General features: G+C 42.6%; 1 protein-coding gene across 1 annotated transcript in view; it reads left to right on the top strand.

Annotated features, from left to right (window-relative positions):
* Positions 1-389: 389 nt before the first annotated feature.
* ZCCHC14 (zinc finger CCHC-type containing 14) overlaps positions 390-14255 on the top strand; it is a 51244-nt gene continuing 37378 nt past the window's right edge. Inside the window, exon 1 of the mRNA XM_062618376.1 lies at positions 390-1492. Coding sequence (XP_062474360.1) covers positions 929-1492 — 564 coding nt within the window. The 5' untranslated portion in view covers positions 390-928. The remainder of the gene's footprint in view (positions 1493-14255) is intronic.

Genomic DNA, 14255 nt, shown 5'->3' with positions numbered 1-14255 from the left:
CCAAAAGCTGTTGGCATCACAAACCTAGCAACATCTCATGCCATACTGCACCCTTCTGCTGTGCCTTTGAGGCTCTTCACCATCCTAAAACAACAGCTAGGAGAAGAGAGCAGCATGGCCATTCCCTCTGCTACTCCATAAGCGCCTCCTGGCTTGAATGAGGATGCTTTTGAACTGCAAAGCAAGGGGAAAAGGACACGTTAACCCATATTACAGCAAGCAACGAGCACAGGAAGGCAGTCAGTCACCCAGGCCAATCACCGAGCGCGCGTAGACAGCTCAGCCAATCCCTGTGGCGGTGGGCGTGGCCCGCCGCGGGGTCAGACCGGGAGTGAAGGCGCTTCGCTGCTCCTTCCTCTCTGCCTGCCGCTCCGCTGCCGGCTGGGACTGCTCACTGCGGGATCCCTCCGCGCCTAAGCGGTACTGGCCGCACGGTTCCGTGCTCCTCCGCCTGCTCGCTGCCTTCCAGCGAGGGATTATTTCCCGCGGTAGTGGCGGCGGCGGGGCGGCTCCATCGCGGCGGATGGAGGCAGCCGGCGCCCGGCTGGAAGAAGGAGCCGCCCCGTAAGGGAGGAAGGACGCGGGAGCGTAGAGGCCTGCTTGGTGCTGCCGGGCCCTACCGGGCAGAGACCCCTCGGCCAGGCCGCGCCTCTAGCGCTCGGGCCTGCGCCGCCGGCGGCGGCCTCCCTCGGCGGGGCCCGGCCCGGCCCTGCCCGCAGCCGGGGGCTGCCCCCCGCGCTCCTCGCCGCCGGGCCCCCTTGTCCCCCGGGGGCCGGGCTTGTCGGGGGGGCGGGAGCGCGGAGGGGGACGCTTAGGGGGTGTCGGGGCGCCGGGCTTACGGGCCCCTCTCGGTGCGCTGCCACCCGCTCTCTCCTCCGCGACCCCCAGCAGGGTGTGCGCCCTCCGGGCCGGGGGAAGGCGGAGCACCATGGTGGAGAAGCGGTGCCCGCGGCTGCAGCGGGACGGCGTGTACCGCTGGTTCTCCGAGCTGCCGTCTCCGCAGCGTGTGGAGTTCCTGTGCGGCCTCCTGGACCTGTGCATCCCGCTGGAGCTGCGCTTCCTAGGCGCCTGCCTGGAGGACCTGGCCCGCAAGGACTACCACTCGCTGCGTGACTCCGAAATCAAGGCCAATAACCCCGCAGACCTGGGGAGCCTCACTAACCTGACCGACGAGGTGGTACGCAGCAAACTGTTGGTGTCTCTCGCCCTGCTCGGGTCTGCACACCGAGAAGCGGCCGGGGTCCTCTTCCGTACCCTCACCCACATCGATTCGGTCATCAACAACTATGGGCTACAACTCAACGAGGGCCGCACAGGGGATGAGTTCCTGTTGCTCTTTACAATGGCATCCAACCATCCTGCTTTCAGCTTCCACCAGAAACAGGTCCTGAGGCAAGAGCTCACCCAGATCCAGAATATCATGGCCAGCACCAGCAAGAATCCAAGCACCTCTACCCTCAACACCATGGCAACCTATCCTGGCTGCCATAAGGTGGGTATCCTGCTTTTGCACACCATGGTGGTACTGCTGCAGGGCACTGGGTTGTGTCTTAAGCTCTGGTTTTAAACCTTTCTTTTAGTACAGGCATTCTAGTGATAAATGGCAGCCTGAAAGACTGGTGGTGATCACTTGGTTGGTTGATGATGGGGGTGAATAACTGAGGGCAAAAAGAGGGATGCATGGACTTCTTGTGGGTTGTGGCATTCAGGTGGGGAGAAGTTCTCAAGCTGATCAACAGGCAGCAGTGTAAACCTTAACTGGTTGCTTTTGGCAGTACCTGTGCTGAGGGGACAGTCCTGCCAGTTGTGTGGAAGACTAGTGATTTAGTATGGGAAGCAAACATGCAGGTTTGGAAACAAGCATCTGTTTAAAAGTTTCCCTGGAATAAGTTGGAAAGGAGGATCAGCTGAAGTAGCTGTCCAGTGGCAAAGGCATCTTGGTGTGTCTGGGTTTTCTTCAAACAACTGTGATGGCAAACGTTCTCAGTTTATGATTCTAAAAGAAGTGTGGTGGTTGCCTCTGAATCTTCTGAGTATTGATCTTGGTGTCACTGGTTCACTGTTATTAAATTGCTATTTGTTCATTCAGCTGCCAGCAATTAAAGTAGGCAGTAACATTTTAAGATGTGCTGTTAATTATTACATATGTTACTGAGTGCTTAAGTACTCTTGGCCTGCTGCAACTTAGGGAGTCAGACTGTCTTTTTTGACTGAATTTAACCTGCTTTAAAGTTCAAGCTAAGTGCTAGCTAGGTGGACGCATGTGATCAGTTAACAGGCTGTAGCTTTTGAGGGTGTATGGTCTCAGTCAGCAAATAACTGTGTTACCCTTTTATTGGGAAAGATGGTGTATATCTAACGGCTATGAAAATCCCTGTGTTGGAGTAGGATCCTAAATAAAGCTTTTTCTGAGGGCTCAGTACAGATTGTGTTGAGTGTTTGTTTCCAGACTGAGAGAGCAATCTATGCTCAGTCTTCCCCTGAATACAAATTTCCTTCCAGTTTTGTTTCTTTGAACACTGCTGCTTCAATTGTAAAATTTAGGTGAGTATTATTAAACTTCGTATGTCTCCTGATCTTCCCTTCGTGTGTCTTTAAACAGTGCTTTTTCCTGACATTTTAAGGGGAAAGAACAAGGTATGGGATTGCCCTTCTTTTTAAACCTCTATGCGAATAAAACATGGAATGAAAGATTTCATGCAGTGTGTGGAAGGGTATAATTAAAACCAGAAAAAGCTTCCTTTCAGATGCTTAACTACTTGCAACTTCCTTTATTCAAAAGATGCATGGACCCAGGCTTGAAAGGGAAGACTGTAAATCAGATACAAGTTTTCCCAAAATAAGGTGAGTAAAAAAAGATAAAGTTCTGTGGGCAGGAACTTTTTTTTAGAGTATGCTTTCAAAGCTTCACAATAGCCCACAGTTTATGTAGCTGAAAAACTCTTCCACTATTTATGTCAATCTAAGATGGACGGAGAATCCATTCTGGCATTTTTTGTGCCAGCATAAGGCAATAGGACAGTCAGTTGATGTTTTTTTTATTCTTCTGCACTCATTGAAGGGTTGGCTCTTTGAAAATACTTTTTTTTTTTTTTTTTTTATTTTTTAAGAAATAAGTGTTGAATACTGGCTTCCAAGTACAGGATAGTTGGAGGGAACAAAAAGGTGACTTTGCTTTCATGGTCTCTTGAATATGTATTTTGTTTGAACAGGTTTCCTTTAAGATGGTTGAATATTTTCAGTGTTGATAGCTGGGTAATTTTGCTACTTTGAGAGTAAGCAGTTGGCTTAAAACAGGAGTTGGATGAAGCAAGTGGAAAAAACAATGTCTTTCTCCATTCAGCCCAGTTTAAATATGCACAAATAAATTCCAACACTGTGGACTTCGATCTTGCGATGTTACCAAGTTATGTTGTGACAATACTTGTGCTGTAACATCACTTAAAAAAACAACAGTACAGATGTCAAGAGAAAGTGAGCGGCAGTGGGCTGCTGCCTGCCAAGAGTCCCGTGCTCTTCATCTTCTTCAGAACTGGAAGAGAGTTTCTTCCCCAGTGCCAGCACTTTCTCATCACTCCTGTTGCTTTACTACAGCTGGAGCTATGTAGAGCTGGTCCTTGAAGTCAGTGCTGTGTGTTAAACTGTGTGAATGCTGCTCCTATATTCTCAAGTGTAAACCTCTTTGAGCTCATCCTTAAAAAAATGAGCTGCAGAAATGGCCACCATTTGAGGTCCTGAGAAACTTTGGGAAGCTGGAATGGCGTGGATGTGTTACGGCATGCAAATAGGGAGCTCTTTGTGAACAGGGCTAGTTATCCTTCAGAGTTTCTCTTGTGCCAAGTGTGGGAATGGGGACTAACACTTATGTGACCACAGTTTCTTCTGTATAACTAGAGGTCCGTTACAGTTTCTGATGACTTACATTTAACTTGTTTATTCAGGGAATTGAAACAAAAAAAGTTGAACAGTGCTCTTGTTCTCTTTGCAGAAACAAATGGACATGTGCTCCTCCTTAGTCCTATTAAAGTATGACCCAACTTGATCTTAGCTACAACTTTTTTCCAGAGGATTGGAGCCTGCAGTCCTCTTTCCATCTCCTGTCTCTTTCACATTTTGCAGTGAAATGTCTCGAAATTGTGAAGAGACTGAACAGTTGATAGAAAATTACTGCAAACATTTCATGAGCCTTTAAGTTACTTTGCCTCACTAACCAGCTTTATCTACCCCAAACAACTGCTTTTTGCTGTTCTCTTTTACTGTCTGCTGCAATTGCTGACCACAAGAAGGCTCGAAAGAGCTGCCCGTATATTTTTGCTGTAATTTGTGCTTTTCAGAATCATTCTTGGAATATATGAATCTTAACAGGAAAAGGTGGCTGTGGCTGGCTTTACGTAGGTCAGTAATTATTAGATTCATGGTTTCTACTTGATAGTACAAAATTAACATTTTTTCCTTGCCCTAAGTAATGAGAAGTCTGCCCTCTCTATAGCAGACTATGGCTTTAGTCTTTGCAAAGATGTTAATTTCTGCCCCCTTGTCGTCTGTTTTCTTCTTGTTTTGAATAGTATCAGTGCTTGCAGGACTTGAATTGTAAATTCTTCAAACCTTTTGGCTGTAGGCATGAAATCTGAGGTGGTAGTATGGTTTTTAAAGACTGAAACAGTGCAAATTGTCTTCAAATGCAGCCCAATCGTATGTCTGAGGTCTTTAAAAACTTTTGTTCCTGAGATTAACAGTAATAGGCTTTTTTTTTTTTTTTAACTGGAAATGATGCAGCTGAGTTTTCAGGCTAATTTTACACCTGAAGATGCCTATTCGGGTGTCTTATACCTTTGCCACAAAGGAGATGGAATGGTTTTCTGGCCAGCCATCCGAAGGCTCATTTCTATGCTGAAGTACAGTGCTTAGAGCTGCAAATTCTCCTGTTTTCCTAGAGGAGGGAGGGGCTGGAAGCTTCAGGGCACACGAAAACCAGTAGTCAAATGTCTCCTGTTGTGCATGTATATATGCAGGCGCTTTGACAGGCAAACTGCCACTGCTGAATCTGTGACCAGCAGAAAAGGGAGAAATGTGTCAAAGCTGTCTCCTAACATCTTGAACCACCCATTCAGGCTTCTGTTGTGCGTGCCTTGTGACAACAAACATCTGACTTTGCTATAGGTGAAAACTTAATCACTCGGGACATAACTCCCAGAACTAAAGGAGAAGTTATTAATGAATCTGTCACTTTGTATTTCTTGGACTTGCTTTCATCTGCTGAGGTCATTCTGTAAAAACAAGGAAATAAGATAATGCTTTGGTTGCTTACTTAGCTGTGCAAGCCAGCTATGGCAGGAGCTCCTCAGTGCAATTAGTGCCCTGATCTAGTTGAGGCTTCAGCTGGAGAACTGGGGTCATAAATAGTAAGTCTGACTATAGTTTGTTTGCAGCTCAAAGGAAATAAGAGTCAGTGACACTGTGGTTATGTGGCTGTTTCAGGTTGCTATCTTATGAATGGGAAAAAGGGTTCTTGCCGAGTCAGTTTCCAAATACTGCACCAACATCTATTTCAAGTTTCTAGCATAAGATGCTATTTTTTGGTTCTGTTAATTCAATAGGATCATCCAAACTTTCAAAATAACTGAAGACTGTATATTGGTAGTGGTGCAGAGCTGATGTTCTGAGAGGTCCATTTCAAATAACTGCACCTTTCTGCACTGTTTACCTCAGGTGATTGAAGTTACATACTCCATCTTCAGAAATATTCTGATTTTTATTTCATCTGTGGAGTGATGAGTTGGAGAAAAGCCCTATTACTTGTTGGGTTGAAACTGAGCCCTTAAGGCCTCATGGAGTCAGCAATCTAACTATTCAGTGATCTATGCCAGCTGCCGTTATGGCTTTTTTGCTAGCTTTGTGCAGATAGAATAAATAAGAGAAACCTAATTTTCAGCCTCCTTACCCACTGAACGTGTTTCATAGCTTTAGATTTCATAGCTTTGGTAGATTACCATGCTAATAGCAGTTAGCTAGGATTAGAGGTGTTTACTCACTGATATCAGTAGTTGCTATCTCAGGAATTATCTCATTTTCAAAAACATACAAACCTCACCTCAGGAGCTGTAGGGGCAGGTTTTGCAGCTTCCTGCTGTGGACATGTGCCAGTCTTTGCATGTCCTTTTGGTATTCTAGGTACTTGAGGCAACACTGTTTACATGCACCTCTTCATGTTCCAGTTCAGAAATGTGAGGTTTCCAGTTCTGGCTCACTACTTACTGATACTCTCGTTTAAAAGTTTTTGTGACTCTGATAAAATGACTTGAGTCTCAAACCTGCTGTATTTTCAGAAATGAGCTTGGCATACAAAGGAATCCTTGGAAGACAATGGTGTCATGTAGTAACAATATTAATTGCCACCGAATTCACTTTGCCTGATCGTTGAGTTTAAGAACCTAAATTAATTTGCTTGGGAAATAGACTTTGCATCCAGACATCAAGGCCAGTTCGGCCAAAAAATCTGTGTTGAGCTAATAATGTTGTTGTTTTTTCCGTGAACTGTTTTCCCATATTTTTGTGCAGGCTGAATCAAGTTTTTGTTTCAAGAGTACATTTCACCTAAGTTTTTTAATTGGCTCTTTTTTAATTTTCTCCTGCTAATTACCTTGTAACTGTTAGTTGTCACTTAAGCAACATTGAAGTTGCTTATCTCTCCTTAGAAGGCCTTATGTCTCCTGGAATTAAAAGGCCTCTTGTAAGGTGTTGGGTGTTTTGAACTGTACCATACTTGAAACTGTTTTAATTGAAGCTGTAAAAGCTCTGTGGAGATCCTGCTTGGAAAAGCAGGGGCCAGCAGTAATTAACCACACCTAACAAGCATTCCAGTGTCCAACTTCAAAGGGTACTGAACAGCATCCTTTTTTGGCAGTATTTAGCCATTTGCTTTAGTGTTAGGGTAGAGCTCTGGTTCTTCTATGGACTTCTCAGTGCTTCAGTATCTGTGTTATTTTGCCCTTGAGTGCTCTGTAAAGGGATGACTACAGTCGTCTTCTGTATTCAAATACTGCAGTGACCATTTTACTTCTTGCTCTTGAATGCTTTTTTCTCCTCCTCCAGAAAAAAACAAGAGGCAAATATGGGAATGTTGTTCCTAAGAGTATAGATAAGCATTTCTATGACTCCGTTTCTATGAATCCACAGAAATGCTATATCTAATTTGTCTGTTGAAATGAGAACCATTGTCATGCTTAAACTAGAATTTGACTTTACTCTTGAGCAAAAGAATTGGAGCAAATAAAATTGAACTTGTTCTCTGTTTATATTTGAAATGGGTATTAAATATAGCAAAGAGATGCTGATATGGTTCAGATATATATTTCATTGCATGGCTTTTGTAATGAGCAAACATCAAAATTCCTTGCTCTTGCCTCATGCTAAAATAGAATTTTTGCTTTGGTTCCATTGGTGTAATTATCCGACAGTAAGCATTGGAAGGGATCTACTTTTTAATTGGGTGTTCTGGCCAATAATGGGCTTCAGGATATTTGTAAATAGCTGAAGCGATCCAGAAATAATAAGATCAATTACTTAAGAGTAAGATCTCAATTTGAATTAAAGACCTGCCAAGTCATGGTGTAAATAGTGAAAGTGAACATTTTTCATGCATATTATGAATTATTTTCCAGTGTTGCCTTTTTTCCACCACGGTAGTTTTATTACACTCAAGCCATTACTTAAGTGGTTATTGGAGGGGAGGGAGGAGGAAGGAGAAATCCAATTCAGTGGATTTGTGTCTTGTCAGATAACATCTGCCAACCTTGTTAATTGGTGAATTCTTGCAGAAGAGGCTGGAGTGGCAATGAACCATTCTACCAGGGAAAAGCTTGTGGAGTCATTGCTTGGTTTATACTTCAAGTTTTAGAATTGCTTCTTTGACTGGCCTTTTACCTCCCAAATGTAAACACTGGCCCAGTGGAAGTGATTTCCCACCCATATATTGGCAATAGAAGTAGGCTAGCTCCAAAGTCAACATAATGTTTTAAAGGCAGATATTATTAAGGGATGGAGGCTTGTAGAATGGGTAGGAAGGACCATGCTACTTTTTGAATTCTCATGGTAAGTGTAAGGTGATCTCTTCCCTGCTAGTGGCTATGCTTTTAGGCTTTTACCTTTTGGTGGCATTCAGGTGAAGAAACAGGGACATGTTCGTACATCAATGCTGGGATAGAGAGCAGTAGTACCTCTTTCAAGGTCTGGTTAAGCAGTTACCTGTTTTGATTCTGAAGTACCTTTCATGATTGCTTTGTAAAATATAGATTTGATTTCTTTTTGTTTGTTTGGAGGGAAAACAAAAATATTTCTTGCCATCTGTCCTTTTTTATTATTAAATATGCCTGATGCACCAGAAATCTAGAATGGAAGTGCCTTGAATTAATTATGTTGAGTGAACTGGTTGCATTTGCAGCTTCTCTATGTAGTAAATTGTAGAGGATCAGGTACGTGAAAGAGGCGGTTGTTGTTTTGTAGCTTATTTGTATTAATGCTTGTGGGTGTTTTTTGTTGCCTTCTATAATTTTTCCCTTTAGAGTTCAAACCTTTCACTCGATACAGCTTTTCAGCAGGAAATCTCATGAATTGTGCCTGTTTGGCATCTCCTGTGGTTAACTGTTGGCGACTGTGTAGTGGTGGCAGCAAACATTGCATTAGTTTAACATTAAAGAATTCTGAAACTTCTTTGCAGAGCACAGCTTCACTTGTTCGTGGCGAGTGCACAGACTAGTGTTGTCAGGTACTTTCAAGGGTTTCATTTGATTGTCTTGAATGACAAATGCACAGCACAACATAATTAGTCCAGTTACTCTGTGGTAGGTTTATGTTCCTAATATTGCCAAAGTATTTGCAATTATTTAAGCAAAGGATTTTAGGTGTAAATTAGTCTATAAATTACAACTCACTTTTTTGGTCCATCTGTTCTGCTGAATTTATAATGGAGCCTTGGAGCAGGTGTGTGATTGTCCCATGGCATTTAAGTACTGTATGCCTCATTTCATCCCAGTAATAGTCTCACAGGACAATAGCATGTGATCTATTACCCCATTTCACTGTGAACTACCTATTCACCCTTTGTGTTCAGAGATGGATACCTTTTTACCAGCTTCCCATGTGAGAAACATGGGCACACCTGACTTGATTGACCTAGCGCTTAACATCTTTTTTGGTAGACCTAGCTCTTAGAACTGCATGAATTTCTAGCACAAGCCAAACACTTTCAGTTGTATTTATGTCCTTGTCCAACAAAGAAAATAGACGTGTAAATTTAACTGTTGAGTAGTGTTGAGGACTTCAGTAGGTATGTGAAAAGTTGGTTGTGTTTGTGTGACTATTCCTTAAACATCCTTGTGGAAGAGCCCAGATCTTCAAAATGAGTATTTGCATATAGAAGTAACTGCAGAACTGGTGCTTGAGGCTATGGTTTCACAAGCAGCTGGGCAGACTAATGGCGTGTTGCTTTGAAGAGGAAGACGGTTGCTCAGTTTTGGTCCTCTTGGTTTTGTAGTCTCAGTAGGTTTTGAGTTTCAGGTCCTTGCACTGGTTGTTTCTGGCTCAGACTTAGCCTACTGAACAATCTCATGCCCCCACAGAGTGACATCTGAGTGTCAGCAATGCTCTTCTTTCCAGATAATTTGGGAACCTGAGTTACGTCTCTCCATTGGGAAATAGCAGCTTATCTGCCTCAGCATGCCAGGGCTGTATTCTTGCCACCGAGCTTCTGCTGGAGCATTTTTGTGAACAGGATTGCTCCACGTTAAAGACCTTGGTGTTGACCTTAAAATAAGCTGCTGTAAATACTCATTAATATGAAAATGACAGGAGCAAAGTTGATTCCAACCCCCCCCCCCAGACTTCAGTGCTCCAAGCCCTGAATGCTCTCTTACATGTTACCTGCATCACCCTCAAGCGTGGAGGTCAGTTTATGATTATGAAAAACCTTATTTGATGGAGGCTTCCAAAGCAAATATTGTCAGAAGCATTTATCATTGGGACTTCCCCAGTGTATCACTGGGAAAACTAAGTTTTCTGAAAACTAGGTTTTCCTGTGTGAACAGTGTAATGTGCAGGACCTAAATTGCATACCTAACTAGGAATAGAAATCATATTTTATTCATTCAGATCCTGTATCTGAGGTTGCATGCATACTGTAGGTAGTAAGCTATGTTGATTTTTAATATTGGCTCCACTTCAAACTAAGTCAGTGAATACTTTGCTATTAAACCATGCATTTTCTGTGTTCTGCTTAGTTATTTTTAAAAGGAACATGTAATTGTTGTTTTGGTAAAATTCTTACCACATGAAATTTGACTTCTGTCAGTCCTGTTATTTTTATGAAAGACTCTGCTATACTAAATGTCAGGGATTGTCCCTGAGGAGCCAAGCTAACAGGTACTGAATCTGGCTTCACAGCTTTACTGTTTTCCATTGCCTTCCACTGTCTTGGACAGTGGCGGACCCTTTTCAGGTAGCAGTGGCTGAAGGAGAGCCTGTTGAAGTAACTGCTTCTGGTTTTGTTGTGCAGTTAATGTCTTTGTTTTCTGTGTACTTTTTGATGGATCATGGGGGTTTACAGAGATTTCTAGAACTTTCTTTTTTTTATTTCCTCTCCCAAGGTGATCTATGCCTGTTAATGTATCTCTGGTGCTAAGGAAAAAAAAGAAAAAAATCACTGCCGAAAAAATAATACAATTGTTTGCTGGCAGGTAGAAAGGAGAAAATGTGATAATGGCTAAAATTCTAGCAGTGGCTTCTGGCACATTGACTCAGGGGTTGATGACGAACAGGTCAAAGCAATTGTTCCACTTCCTTGCTGACTCCTGGGTGTGAAGGGCTTCAGGGTGTCATTCTGTGATCCTTTAGTCTAACCCTTGTTGGGAAGGATGTGCTTTTCAGTTCTGGTACTGATTTTATTACTATGGAGAATGACGCACAGAAGAGTTCAGGCTGAGCCTTTGTCTTTAGATAGTTGTCCTGGGTTCAGCAGTAGCAGTCATTTTTCTCCTTCTCAGTGGCTGGTGCAGTGCTATGGTTTTGACTTTCAGCCTGGGAACAGCGCTGATAACACCAGTGTTTTTAGTTGTTGCTCAGTAATGTCCAACCAAGGACTTTGTGAGCCTCATGCTCTGCCAGGGAGGAGGAGAGGCCAGGAGGAAGCAGAGACAGGACACCTGACCCAAACTAGCCAAAGGGGTATTCCATACCACAGCACATCATGCCCATGATGTAGAACTGGGATCAGATACCTGGAAGGGCTAGATCACTGCTCAGGTCGGGCTGGGTATTGGTCGGCGGGTGGTATCGTATTCTCCTCCCTTGTTATTTCCCTTATCATTATTATTATTATTATTAGTGGTAGCAGTAGTGGTTTGTGTTATACCTTAGTTACTGGACTTCTCTTATCTCGACCCGTGGGAGGTACATTCTTTCGATTCTCCTCCTCATCCCTCCAGGAGTGGAGGGAGGAAAGGGGGGGCAGTGAGCGAGGACTGTGTGGTTGATTTATGCCTGAGCTTAAACCAGGACAGTAGTGATGAATTTTCTTTGTTATTTTTGGTTATGACTAGTACTTTAACTTGAAATTCAAGAGACAGTCTACGTTTTAATCTGGACAATCAGCAGTTCATCTGTGAGCCAGATGCTTTGCTATGGAGGGAGTAGACATCATTAAGAATTGCATAAAAATAGTTTAAGAAACTCTTCTGCACCCATTTGAGTGGTACATCTTCTAGAGTTGTTGAAGAAGCCACTCATGTTAAAACAATTTATAGATAATCTTAGTGAAACTATGGCTAGATGGAACAGAGGGCTTTTCTTCTCCCTGGCCCTCTACAAAGTGCTGTGCTCACGGCAATATTAGGTATAGTGAATAATATTTCTATTCCTTTAACTCTGAAGTTGCTCTTGTATTTGATCAGTCTTCATGGCGTGTTTCTGCTGATGTTCTCAAATAATTTCAGTTGAAAGATCCAAAGTCTTCTGTTCAGATATCTGATGCTGTACCCTCTTAGACCTTGAATGATTCAGGAGTTTTTCTGCACTTACAAATTGTCACTCCTGTGGTTTTATGATCTATAGCCTGTGCCCTTCTGGTTTGTGTGGCCAGCTTATCCGCCTTTACAGTGGACTCTTACTGGTTTAGAAAATAAGCCTTTAACAGTTCCTGAACAGCAGATCCTTACTCTTTAGTATCATCTTGGCTTTCTTGAGAGATGTTACAGACCCTAAAAGACTTAAAACAATTTACATACGATTTCTCAGAATCTTTATCTCCCTGGAATACCTTGTTCTTTATTCAGAATCTAGTGACTGCATACTAGTAGCTGTGCTGAGCCCAGTTTATGGGATTACAGTAATGTTCAGATACAGCGAATGTTCCTCCCAGAATTGGTAGGACACTGACTTTCTACAGCTGAATTCACACAAATCCTTTCTGGGCATCTCTCTACTGTCAAGCTTTTGCCAATATTTCTCCCACCTCTCCTAGGAGAGTATCATCTGCAGTTCATAGCTCATGGGTTATTGTTCCTCTGGTTTGATTGGCCTAAAATTGAAATAGAAAAGCTGTTACTATTTTGGAAATAAAACTTAGGTTTGCAAAACATTTTTCATCATTTTACTTTTCCTAAGCAAATCCAAACCTTTGCAGTATTGGTATGTTTAAGTCAGTGGAAAAAAAATATTTCAAATTTGGAATGAAAGCTTCAAGCAGTCAGATTCACTGGTTATAACCCCATTCAGCTCACTAACAAAGTGCTCCATTTGGAACTAATCAGAGCTTTGTGATTTTTCTAGGCCAGTTTGAAACTGCTTTCCTTTGATGTGTGGCTGAATCAGACAGTATTTGAGCTCAGTCATTCAAGACATATGGGCCAAATTAATCTTTACCAAATATATAAAAAAAATAAGTCTTTACGGAAAGAACTGTATGTTATGTATAAACAAGATGCAAACTTCAAACTGCACGTGATGCTTATAGTAAGGATGATGGAGAGAAGGGAATACGAGATAAGAAGCAGTATGTTGTAACAAACTGCTTGCTTAGAGAGGTTTTTCTGAAGCCATGTGGCTATGTTCTTACTCAGTTTCATGTAAGTGTTTGTATTTGCTGACTGTTCTGAATATTTAGAACCTGGTTGTTACGGATAACATAGTCTTGCTTCAATCTAATTTTCTAGCTTGCTGTATTACTTGCTTGCTCTTATGACATCTCCCATGGCCAGGAGAATGGTGGTGTCAATGCTCAGTCTGCTGGAACTTCCTCTCAGCAGCAGTCCATTAGAGTGAGTGTTTAATCAGCTCCAGAAGAGAGACAGTGTGGGATAAGCTTGGGTAAAGGCTGACTCTGGCAAGGAGACTTAAGCTATTCTTCACCCTCTGCCCCCCCCCCCCCCCCCCCCCCCCCCCATTGATGTTTAATGGCTGGTCTTCCTTATGGAAAAGCTTGGTATTGAGGTTTTGTTACTGCTGGAAAGCTGTGCTGAAGAACCATACAAGTAAACTTTATATTTTGATCAAAAAGTAGACTTAACAGTGTTGACAAGGAAAGCAGGTTCTTGTAATCCTGCTGTCTTCTGACACTCGCCTGTCCTTCAAATTGATTTCTTCGCATGTATAAGCTTTCTTTTGGATGTCAAGTATACCAGGCCTCTCACTTGGGCTACTGCTTTAAACTGCATATAAATCTATAAACATCAGTCTTAAAATGGAGCTTACAATAGGTAATTTTAGAGTAAGGATGTGCTATTTTTGACTTGCATTGTGTATTCTGGCTGATGTCGATGTTTAAGGCTAATGGTAGGGTGAGCAAAGTATTGTTTTAAGCTTAAATTGTTCTAAGTCACACCAGTCTCACGTAAACAGGGTCTGAGAGAGCCTTTTTCCTTCCAGGGACCTTTAGTCACTGGTATTGGTTACCATGAATAAAGGATAGCTTCTTGTGATGTGGAGACACAGGTTGTCTCCTGTGATTTGTGAAAGGCTGAAATCAATGCTAAATTCTCATTACAGCTCTCCATACCAGGATTTTTCATTGATTTAAAATGTGTGAATTGAAATTCAAGTGATGCATTAGTATGAGTGCTTTTGTTAGTCTTAACTACCTCTTTAGAGCCCGCTTTCCTCTTTAAGAGATTTGAACCCTTGTGTTCAGTGCTGCTAATGTAACTGTTCATCCACTCCTGCTTCTCATTACCTAGAAAACCAGAGTAATTGCCTTGCTTATGAGGCAG

The sequence above is a fragment of the Pezoporus occidentalis genome, unplaced genomic scaffold, assembly GCF_034315485.1.
Source record: "Pezoporus occidentalis ecotype Australia unplaced genomic scaffold, CSIRO_AGI_Poc_V1 ctg20, whole genome shotgun sequence".
Classification (NCBI taxonomy): domain Eukaryota; kingdom Metazoa; phylum Chordata; class Aves; order Psittaciformes; family Psittacidae; genus Pezoporus; species Pezoporus occidentalis.
Note: the sequence above shows the minus strand (reverse complement) of the source record. Positions and strands in the feature narration are given on the sequence as shown.